The sequence below is a fragment of the Ananas comosus genome, linkage group 19 (assembly GCF_001540865.1).
Source record: "Ananas comosus cultivar F153 linkage group 19, ASM154086v1, whole genome shotgun sequence".
Taxonomy (NCBI): Eukaryota; Viridiplantae; Streptophyta; class Magnoliopsida; order Poales; family Bromeliaceae; genus Ananas; species Ananas comosus.
In genome coordinates, this window is record NC_033639.1 from 10532775 (window position 1) to 10544820 (window position 12046).

Below are 12046 nucleotides of genomic sequence, written 5' to 3' on the forward strand. Positions count from 1 at the left end.
GATATTTTAAATTTTAAACTTTAATTTGAAAATTTGAAATTTAAAAGTTAAAATTTTAAATTTTAAAATATATATAATTTAAAATTTTAAATTTAAATATAATAAGAAGGTAATATCATTATTTTTTATTTATAACTATCCACTTTAATTTTTATTCCATCTTATCTAATCAAACGCTATTTTTCTTATTCCTAGGAATAATTTAATTTTCGTCCAAATACAAAATTGATCTAATCCCCACTTATACCTCAATTTATACCTATTCCTGGAATAATCACTTTTTGCTTATCTTTGAACCAAACGATACCAAAAAGTTCTTGTCATAAACCATTGTTTTTATTCTTTTTAAAAGAAAAATTGTCATAAATTACACTTAGTTAATGGAGCCTACAAATTGTAATGTGGGGCCAAATGTCTCTGATTTGATAATATATTCGTATGGCACCGGCCTTTTCACATGGTGTTGGGGCCCATGTCATATAAGGTTCATTTGCATATGCACTTATGTGGACACTCATTGACGAGGGAATTATTGTCTTAGTGCAGTCAAATATTTATAAATTATTTTCTCTGATTCTTAGACGAGGCAATCTCAACTCATACCTGTCGGTGCTCGCAGATTATCCACAAATTTATGGGTATGAATATCAACTTTTTTAGCCCAAAAAATTTCAGATTAACGGGTAGATACCCATTAAGCTGTGAACATTTTGGATAATGCACGAGTGCCCACAGATACCTGCATATATATATATATATATTCTAAAAATTCGAATCCTAACTTTTTCTCGTTTTTTTTTATTATGAAATTTTTTGCTTTAATATTTTAAATATTTTTATTATATATTATGATATTTTAAATTATATATATATATATATATATATATATAGTGTGTGTGTGTGTGTGTGTGTGTTTTGCATTTAAAAAATATAAGAGCAAGAGCAAAAAAGAAAAAAAAAATTGCGGGTAATCCGCATACGACCCACCCGCCCACCCGCGGGCTGGTATGATAAAAATATTGGCTATCCAAAAATTTACAGATAAATTTTATCCATGCCTAAGTAACCCGCAGGTATAATGACCCACCCACGAATTATCCAATTCGTCCGTTTGCCAGGTCTACTAATTCTATATTTATTAATCATTTTCTATCATCTCAATCTTTATACCGATCAAATCATATTGATACATATATATAGCTAGAAATTTTGCTGAGTCAGTCTCAATAGAATATCCTTGATTCAAGTATTGTAAAATATTATTTTTTTGAAAAATAATAAACAAATTTATATATAAGAATTAATGTTTGTATTCAATCTAATCGAACCTTTCACCTGATTCTAAAGTGTGAGCATGGTTCTTTCCCCAAAAATCAAGCTTAAAAAAAGAGGCAACTCACTCTGCTAGCAAGTAGACCAAAACGAGAGCCAAAGCATTTACAAGAAAATTCTTTTCCTTGTTCTTCAAAAAGACAGGGAGAGGAGCTTCAGATCCACTTACAAATACATCCAATAATAATATTCTATAAATTTATTTCTATGGACGTATTTTATTGGTAACAGCTGTGGAAGTTATTTGTTAGATTTTAATGATTAGATTTTTATTTTTGATATTGTAAATTACAATACAGCCAATTAAATATGGAGTGAGTTGGTTTGTTTATAGAAATACAGAATTTTTCATTTTTCAAGTCGTTTTTGATGTTATGATATTCGAATCGACGATTGGTTCCGTTAGACTTGATCTAGAGTATTTGAAATACCTAGAAAATAAATTTTATAATTTTTCGATATCATTTGCTTAGTGATTGAAGGGGCTCAAAATCAATAATTTTAATGGTCATTGTGAGCCGTTTGCAAGTTTAATAGTGTAGAAATATTCAAATTATATAAAATTTTGATAGAAAATTTTTTATATTATATGAAACAAGGTCAATATTTTTGATCTAAAATTTTAATATCATATCATCACATTTTGTAAGATTTTTATTTTCAGCCATGAATTTTGAGCTCCTTCGATCATCAGAAAAATAATATCAAAAAATTATTAAATTTATTTTTTAAATATTTTAAATACTCGAGATCAAGTCTAACGGAACCGATCATCGATTCGAAAGTTCAAATATCAAAAACGATTTGAAAGTACGGATGACCCTCCGTACTTTCAGAAGCATACCGGCCTCGCTTATGTTTCATGTCCACGTAAACGAGTTTGTAAAATATTATAAAATTTATTTATAATACAAGTAAAATATCAGGGTTTTTTTTGCAAATAGCCCCCTGAGCAATTTTTATTTTAAAAATAGCCCTATCAAAATTAAAATTGCAAAAATGGCCCTATCCCTGCCACGCAGGCGCCACGTCAGCGCCACGTGGGCAGGGCTGGGGCCAGGGTATTAAGTTGAACACGGTGAATCATTCACCGTGTCTAAACACGGTGAATGGTTCACCGTGTTTCTTACGTATTTTTTGTATATTGAAAAGTGGAATAAGGAGTAGGGATGTCAATAGGTATGGATACCCGAAATATTATCCGAATCCAAACCCGAATAAATTATATATATATATATACGTAATTTATTTTTATTTATTTATACAATATATAAAATATTTAATAATTTTTATTCTTTAAATCTTCATCCAACGGTATAGATTTTTAAAATCCGCTGGGTTGGATGAAGATCTAAGGAATAAAAATTATTAAATATTTTATATATTGTATAAATAAACAAAAATAAATTATGTATATATATATAATTTATTCGGATTTGAATTCGGATAATATTTCGGATATCCATATCTACATCCCTACTCCCTATTCCACTTTTAAATATGTAAGAAAAAATACGTACTAAACACGGTGAACCATTCACCGTGTTTGAACACGGTGAATGGTTCACCGTGTTCAACTTAACACACGGGCCCAGCCCTGCCCGCGTGGCGCTGACGTGGCGCCTGCGTGGCAGGCCTAAGGTCATTTTTGCAAATTAAATTTTGACAGGGCTATTTTTAAAATAAAAATTTGTCAGGGGTCTAAATGCAAAAAAAGCCCAAAATATCACGCTTTCTTATACTTTGTCCTCCCACACGGGGCCATACCTATTTCTCTCTCTCTCTCTCTCTCTCTCTCTCTCTCTTTCTCTCTCTAAGTTCGTGGTTTGTTTGGTTTTTGCTTCTACATTTATTTAATAAAAAGAAGATAATTATTTGGAGTAGAGTATTTGATAGATAGCAAATTATTTTATGTCTCTAATTTCGCCATTCAAAAGTAGCAATAACTATCTGGAGTACGTCTCTTGTGCTTTCGAAAGTACGAGGCATTCGTGTTTGTAAGTTATTTTCGATGATAGGACATCCGATTCGACGATCGGCTCCATTAGCTATAATCTACGCTATGGGAACTATCTAGAAACAAAAATTTATAATTTTTTGACATCATTTACCAAGCGATCAAAGCGTCTCAAAAATGACTATTTTAACGGCCGATGTGGCACGTCTTTAAGTTCAACGATGTAGAAGTTTATCCAAATTATATGAAACTTTAATAGAAAATTCTACTTAACATAAAGAGTAAGAACAATACTTTCGATTTGAAATTTGAATAATTTATCACTGTTTTTTATGAAATTTTTATTTTCAACCGTTAATTTTGAGCCTATTTATTCACTAGGCAAACGAAGTTAAAAAATTATGAAATTTGGTTTCTAGATAGTTTCAATAGTGTAGATCATGTCTAACGAAACCGATCGTCGAATCGAAAATCATATCATCAAAAATAACTTACAAGCACGAAAGCATCCATACTTTCGAAAGCACAGGAGCCTAGCTCGTATACTCTATACTCGAGTTTGATATTTACTTTTCCCACATTATATATATCATCATAGCCTCAATTATTTATGTACCTGCTCCAACCTTGCTCCACACACACACTCTCTATCTCCCTAGTCCCAGATATGAATTATCTCTCTCTCAAAAGATTCCCCTGTAGAAACCATTAAGAAACACACCAATCAAATCCAAATCCAAACACAAATCCAAATCAAACTCACCAAGGAAGTTGAAATGGATTGCTCGTCGCTGTCGCTGTTTTGGGTAATGCTCACGACCTGTTTGTTGTTGGGCCTCACCGGGGGGGCGGCGGCGGCGGCGCGGAGCGTGAGCGTGAGCGTGGGGGCGCTCTTCACCTTCAACTCGACGATCGGGCGCGCGGCGCGCCTCGCCATCGAGCTCGCCGCCGAGGACGTGAATGCGGACCCGAGCGTGCTCAACGGGACGAGAATGGCCGTGCTCACCCAGGACACCAATTGCAGCGGCTTCCTCGGAACCGTTGAAGGTCTTTTTTTTTAGTATTATTACTCTTATTTTTATTATTATTACTGCTGCTGCTACTACTGTTGAATTTGAATGTGAAATATTAAAAAAAAATATATTTTTTGTTTAATTTTTCTGAGAATAATAATTGTTTCGTTTTTTTTTTATTTTTTTAACATGATACTGGCCACGCGATCTGAATTCGAATCTCATCGTACTTCTATTGTTTTTAATTAATTTTCTCTCGTTTAATTATTCTGTCAAAAAAAAGAAAAAAACGTGCATTTGATAATAGAATAATATTTGAAGGGACAAATATTTAAATTCTTGGATAACTCGGTAGGTATCGTAGAATAGAGAGGAATAAAAAAAATTTCGTATTAGATTATTTAAAAAAAAAATAATTAGTGGAGCATAGTTGGAACTTGAAAGAGTATGGTGTGGAAAACAAAAGCGAAGGATAAACTTGAAAATAACCCTGTTACACAATTTTTTTTTAGCATGTTACCCGATTCGTTTATTTCATTTAGAAATAAACTTAGCTGGAAATATGAATCAACTAGAATTCGAATTTGGGACCTCGGGTACTAACCACAAACCCTTTACTACTTGCTCTAGAGACAGTCGGTCTGTTACATAAGTTATTCTAAAATAATATGGAGTAACCTGCTTTGACTTTGACCAAAATAAATTATTTCTTTCAAATTTAGTTGTGTTTCGCAAAGTGTATGGGATAAAATGCTTTTTCCGTTGGTTATTCTCTTTGCTGTAAAGACGTAAGAGGCTTTCTCAATATTGTTTAACAATTATTATTGGTTTTTATTACATGATTAAGCAATTCTATTGCGAAACAGAAAAGGGATGAGAAAAATAAATTAGTGTATTAGATTAACCTGAACTTTTGCCGAATTATATATATAAAATGATAAAAAAGTATTACTTTTGTGTAACAAAAAAAAAAAACTTTAAAGTTATTTTAAGTGAAAAGATAATTGGGTGGTGATGTGTAATTGTGTTTTTTTTTCCTCTTAGAGAAAAAGATCACTTTTAGATTAATTAAATAGCTTTGATACTTACCACTAGCCCTTTTTTTTTTATACATGGTTTGTACGAGAAATAAGATTCTTTATCAAATTGAATCTGTTGAGCTTTTTCTTCTCTTCTCTCTTTTTTTTTTAATGTTTCCTTTTTTATTAATTCATTTCTTATTCCATTATTCGTGTTACACTGGCCTTGTATTTTAAAAAGGTAAAATATATGTTTTTGAAAGTTAAAGAGTAAGAGTAAAAAACCAGGTATTTATAGGAGGCTTTTCTGTATTTTAGCCTTTCGTTTATATGGAATTCCTTTCTCTCATTTTCCTCCTTTATGTGACGCCCTTTTGACACTTCTAGCTGGGGATTGATTTTAGTAAGAAAGTTATAGTGGTATCAAGAAAAAAGGAACAAACTTGTATTCATTTTGTTTAAAAAAAGGAACAAGTTTTGCGTGCCTTTTGGCTATATATATTGTGCATTGAGCTATTGAACTTGATGCCGCAATCTCGTCTTCTCGCAGCCTTGCAGCTAATGGAGAAAGATGTGGTTGCTGTCATTGGCCCGCAATCCTCCGGTATAGGTCATGTCATCTCTCACGTTGTTAACGAGCTACACGTTCCTCTCTTGTCATTTGCCGCCACCGATCCAACTCTCTCCTCTCTTGAATATCCTTACTTTATTAGAACCACACATAGTGACTATTTCCAAATGAAGGCAATCGCTGACATGATCGACTATTTTCAGTGGCGAGAGATCACTGCAATTTTTGTCGATGATGATTACGGGCGAGGAGGGATATCGGCTCTAGGCGATGCACTCGCGGAAAAACGGGCGAAAATTTCATATAAAGCTGCTTTCCCTCCTAATGCAGATGCTGATGCCATCAATGACTTGCTTCTACAAGTGAACTTGATGGAATCTCGGATTTATGTTGTGCATGTGAATCCCGACTCGGGCTTGACAATTTTTTCACAGGCTAAGAGACTCAGGATGATGGAGGCTGGTTATGTGTGGATGGCAACTGATTGGCTTGCTTCAGTTCTTGATTCTTCTGGCTTGGCTGATCCTAATACTATGAGTCTTATACAGGGATCAATTGTTCTTAGGCATCATATACCGGATTCTAATCTCAAGACAAAGTTTCTGTCTAGGTGGAATGATAAAATTGGTAATTCGAGTGCCAGTTCGAGCTTGAATTCATACGGTTTGTACGCTTACGATTCAGTTTGGGTTGTTGCTCGTGCTGTCGATCAATTGCTAAATAAGGGACAGGAATTCAATTTCTCTAGTGATCCAAGATTGCATGATACAAATGAAAGCACTTTGCACTTAGCATCCCTCAAAATTTTCAATGATGGCCAGAATTTACTTAACCAGTTGTTGCTCACAAACTTTACGGGCATAACTGGTCAAGTTCAATTCGACTCGGACAGGAATTTAATACACCCGGCTTACGATATCTTAAATATTGGTGGAACAGGTTCGCAGGTTATAGGCTATTGGTCTAATTACTCTGGTCTCTCAGTTGTTCCTCCTGAAATTTTGTCTGAGAAGCCACCAAATACTACAAGTAGCCAACAACTCTACAGTGTCATCTGGCCCGGTGAAACTCCGACGAAGCCTCGTGGTTGGGTTTTTCCGAATAATGGCAAGGCTTTGAGGATTGGAGTTCCGAATAAAGTAAGCTTTAATGAATTTGTGTCGAAAAGTTCTGGTCCTGATAATGTGACTGGATATTGCATCGATGTATTTAATGCTGCGATTAAGTTGTTACCATACCCGGTTCCTTGCTCATTCATATTGATTGGAAATGGTAAGGAGAATCCGAACAATGATGATATCATAAGCATGGTCGCTCAAAACGTATGTGCTCTATTTTCACAGACCTGAATTTTTCTGTTCTTTTCGAGTTCTAATGTTTAATTGCATATTTTCCATTTTCGTTTGAGGCTTTTACTTATATATCCCTGCGAAGTATCCATTTTCGAATATATTCTGTAAATCTGAAGTTTCATATGTATCCCTTGAGAAGTGCAATTTCATACAAAAAAGTACCAATATAAGTTGGGGAATCGCCCAATTTGTGAGGGAGAGTAGGTTCTGTTTGAAAAGGTGTCCTACAGATGGATACTATTTTGACATACATGAAAGTTCAAATTTTGCAGGGATATAACTTGAGAGACAATTTTGCAGGATATATTTATCTTATCTTTTTTCCTTTCTTTCTTTTTTTGCAATTCTAAGCCTGGTTCTGCTCTCTAGGAGCTAGATGCAGCAGTAGGTGACATTGCCATCGCGAGAAACAGAACAAAGATTGTAGATTTCACACAGCCTTATACTGAGTCGGGCCTTGTAATAGTGGCACCTGTGAAGCAAAGTAGCTCCAGTGCATGGGCTTTTCTGAAGCCCTTCACTATACAGATGTGGTGTGTAACAGGAGCTTTCTTTATTGGTGTTGGGGTGGTTGTTTGGATTCTGGAGCACCGCAAAAACCCGGAGTTTCGAGGATCACCGAGACAGCAACTTGTGACACTATGCTGGTTAGTCTTCTTCCCCACACCCCTGAGAATTATATCTTAATCATCATTGTTGAAAAGACAGTTTTATCTTACTTTTATACTGTTTTAAGGTTGCTCACTCCAGGAACACTTTAAATCTGAAAGTTGTCCTAACAACTAGCTTATGTTTCTGTACCAAAATTTGTGAATATCAAAATCAATTTTAGGTAGATAACAATATATAATGATTTCGAAAATTCAGGTAATTTGATAAGATATCTTTTAGTTAATGCAAATTTTACAGGGGCAAAAATATCCTTTGATACATGAAACTCTGAAAGTTACAGAGAGTAATTGTGAATTGCAGAATTTTTTTTTTCTTTTTTCTTTTTTTTCAGCTGAGGCTATCAAGCCATCTGACTAGTCTCTACGGCAGTAATTTCCACAATCCAATATTAGAACGATTTTTTATGCACACACGAGGTCTATCCAAGTGTGCATAGCTTTTACTTCTAGTTTTGTTCATTCATATTCAAATTTCTTTTATATAATTATCAGTTTTATCTCTGTGTGTTACTTTTTACTCATTTTTGTAACATTTGAATCTTCTCCATTTTTATCTTTTTTTGACTTTTAATGAATGGACATTTTTATCTTATAAATGTAATATTTTAATTCTGCCATTCTTTCCTTGCAGGTTCAGTTTCTCAACAATGTTTTCTGCACAAAGTAAGTTGATTTGCCTCAGAAAAGTTTCAATTCACAATACTTTCTCCACAAGCTCGAACTTTACACTGCTGTATATGTTTTTCAGGAGAGAACACAGTGAGCACCCTTGGACGGTTTGTGCTAATCGTATGGTTATTTGTAGTACTAATAATCAATTCAAGCTACACCGCCAGCCTCACCTCCATCCTTACGGTTCAACAACTTTCTTCGGGAATTAAAGGACTTGATAGCTTGATATCGAGCTCAGAGCCAATTGGTTATCAGGTCGGGAAATTTACGCGGAATTATATGATAGAAGAGCTGAACATAGCTGAGTCCAGGCTCATACCTTTAAATACAATAGACGAATACGCAAGAGCTCTTGAGCTCGGGCCCAAAAATGGAGGTGTCGCAGCAATAGTAGATGAATCTCCTTATGTTGACATCTTTTTGTCAGTATACTGCAACTTCGGGATTGTGGGGCAGGAGTTTACCAGGGAGGGATGGGGATTTGTAAGTACCATCTTCTACTGTGACCATGAAATTGATTTTTCTTTACCGCTTTTCTGGTTAGCGAAGTTTATCATTTACTTTTTATTTTCTTCTGTTTTGATAATAGTTCTATCCGTAGGTCGACCGTAACTTAGTTATATGTTCTTTACAGGCCTTCCAAAAGGACTCTCCTCTAGCAGTGGACCTCTCAACCATGATTCTCACACTATCAGAAAATGGCGAGCTCCAAAGGATCCACGACAAATGGCTTGTACGTAAAGGATGCAACAGCGACAACACCGACATAGAATCGAACCGGCTTAGCCTTAAGAGCTTCTGGGGTCTCTTTCTCATATGCGGTCTTATATGTGTCCTTTCTCTTATCATATTCTTCATAAGAATCTGTTGGCAATATAGCCAATACAGCAGTACTGCAGAGCCTGGAAACTCCGCTGGAACTCCAAATGGCGAAACACTACCGAGGAGGATGAGTAATTTAAAAAGCTTTAAGGATTTGATTCAGTTCGTCGATAAGAAGGAGGAGGAGGTCAAGAAAGCTATTAAGAGCAGATTGAGTGATAAAGAATCTCAGAGTTCACGAGTGTCCATTGGATAGCTGATTTGATGTGCGTCAGGAGGCTATTTTGGATTGGAAGATACGAAATTTCTTTTCCTTTTTCTAAAATAATTTTCACTCTTATATCGCTTCAGAAAATGACATGTAGCAGTTCGTATCTTTGAAATAGCAACGCAACTTCCCCAAGATTTATAGTAATATCATCTGAAATTCTGTATATTCTGCAGTTTTTCTGTTCCTTTGTGCTGCAATGTATGTTCAAATGAAATGCGTGTTGAGTTGTATACTTTGAATAAGGGTGAAATGAAAGAGGCATCTCTCTTTCTCTCTCTCTCTCTTTTATATAGAACACTCTAGAGTGCTCTAGAAACAAGTGCTCTCTCTACTTGCTAATAAAGCACTCTAAAGTGCTCTAAAAACTACTTGCTAATAGAGCACTCTAGAGTGCTCAAGTTGATAGGTCGGAGGCCTATAAATAGGTGTGAGGGCCCCGCACCAAGTGAAAAGACGTGTAGTGATGTGTGTAGTGACTGTGGTGAGATATAGTGTAGGGAGTGAGGGTGTATAAAAGGTGTGTTGAGCTGTGAATTTAGTGTGTGAGTTTTTTAGTCTTTTGGGTGTATGTAATAAAATTATATGTGAGAGTTATTTTGTGTGTAATAAAGAGAGTTTTATTATTAGCTTGGTACGCCAATAATTCTACATGAAAATGTCCAAAAAGACACTAAAAGAATCAGTTACTTAACAGGGTGACATTGTAAGAATGATTCAGAAGGTAATGCCTGTTACTACATTCAATAAGGAAGCCTCAGATTTAGCCTCCTCAACCATATGGAGTGAAGCACCATGTGGATCACATCCAACCTCTTCGCGGGTCGGTTGAGCTCAAAGTGGCGCCGCACCTGAGCCACCCTCGCCCGTAATACTTCGTACCGCCGCCCAGAAATTCCTTGTAGTATGGTCTTGATCTCAGGAATCTTCTCAACAGGTATCTGCACTGAGAATTTACTCCAATCAAGCACATCACTGAAAGGCAATGAGTAGTTCACGGATATGATCACCGGTACACAACCTGATGTTATCGACTCCACGATCCTTGGGCTTGCTACCTCGTACCCGCTGGGACACAAGCAGTACTTGGTCGAGCTCATGAACTCGTCATAGTTCAGGCCCCTCGGCAGGTACTCGTAGACGACGACTTCCCGATCCTTCCCCTGCCAGTGTCGAAGCAGGAGTTCCCTGAGGTAGCCATGCGACCCCCCTGCAAAGAATGCGAGGATCGTTCTTTCGGTTGGCGGACGGTTGATCGTGTGGTGACGGGGGAGGCGCCGACCTTTGACGTTTACTTCGGGAAGCGTGACGTCCTTTCCACGCTCGAAGCCTTCCGACATGTTCGCGTTGCAGATCACGCAAATCGAGTTCTTGTAGAGCTGAGGATTGGCACCGGAAAGGTACGGTGCCTGAAAATGAAATGTTTCAATGGCAAATTAAGGAGACTATAGTACTGACGGTTAAATCTCGCATCTGAAACAGCTTCTCTACTCTAGAACAAAAATTAAAAACTTTTAAAAACTTTTGACAGAAGAGAGAGAAATGGCAGATACCCAATCATGGCAGGAGACTATGAAATGATCGGCCCCCTCGCTGCGATTCCAGTAAGGATACTTACTAGCTATCACATCCACGTAATCTGCGCCTAAGCGGCGCTGAGGCCCCCAGTAGTCGATCATGTCGCGGCGGTAGATGTACTTTACAATGTTGACAATGCTGATGGGGAGAAAGAACACATGAGCCTCGTCAGGGCGGCGAGCTCTCAGCGGATTCTTCTCATCCTCTATCTCACTGATGAAATGCCCTTCGATAGCATAAATGCTCGACTCCGGACCGCCGTGCGTGATCGGTGGCTCGCCTTCGTTGTATATCCACACCTCGAATCTCTTCTCCATCTCAATGTAGCTCCTGCATGTTATCAAACCTCTACGTGAGAGACCAACATGTAGAGAGGACCAACATTCAACAGTATTCTTCAATCTTATAACTAGTTTTGTTGCTTTTACTACTTAACTGATAAAAGGCATAAGGGTTGCGATACACGGCGCCTCTCTGGACGAACTCTTCTCCCTTGCTTGAAGTGTAATTGTGCGAAAGGATGGCCCGTCGAATCGAGGCTCGCGCATTTGCGAGTCCCTTCTCTATGCCTCTTCTATTCTGAATTCTAGTTACGTTAAGCGCAGCAGCAAGTGCGCTATTCGTTTGTAAAGCAGAAGTAGGCAGAGATGGCGATGACGACAATGGCAACGATGATGAGAGTGCGATAGAAGGTTGCGACGCAGCATTAGCGGCTTTCGGGCCACCGCGAAATTGTGAAAGGTGGTTTTGATCAAAGAAGAGAAAAGAGAGTAGTAGGAGAAGAGGAAGTA

General features: G+C 36.8%; 2 protein-coding genes across 5 annotated transcripts; one reads left to right on the top strand and one right to left on the bottom strand.

Annotated features, from left to right (window-relative positions):
- On the top strand, positions 3884-9955 carry LOC109725085 (glutamate receptor 3.5-like). Of its 4 annotated transcripts, XM_020254149.1 has the most exons (7): positions 4199-4336; positions 5872-5925; positions 6096-7214; positions 7614-7891; positions 8547-8578; positions 8664-9070; positions 9222-9955. In XM_020254149.1, exons 2-7 carry the CDS (start codon positions 5893-5895, stop codon positions 9663-9665), a joined length of 2313 nt encoding a protein of 770 aa, XP_020109738.1. In that variant the 5' UTR covers positions 4199-4336; positions 5872-5892; the 3' UTR covers positions 9666-9955. The 4 variants fall into 4 exon arrangements, with proteins under 4 accessions (XP_020109735.1, XP_020109736.1, XP_020109737.1 ...); XM_020254146.1 differs by having other exon boundaries at positions 3884-4336; positions 5872-7214; XM_020254147.1 differs by having other exon boundaries at positions 3884-4336; positions 5872-7031.
- LOC109725087 (probable glycosyltransferase At5g20260) lies at positions 10414-11822 on the bottom strand. The gene is made up of 3 exons (XM_020254151.1): positions 11692-11822; positions 11231-11585; positions 10414-11086 (listed from the first exon to the last, which is right to left on the bottom strand). Exons 2-3 carry the CDS (start codon positions 11570-11572, stop codon positions 10421-10423), a joined length of 1008 nt encoding a protein of 335 aa, XP_020109740.1. The 5' UTR covers positions 11573-11585; positions 11692-11822; the 3' UTR covers positions 10414-10420.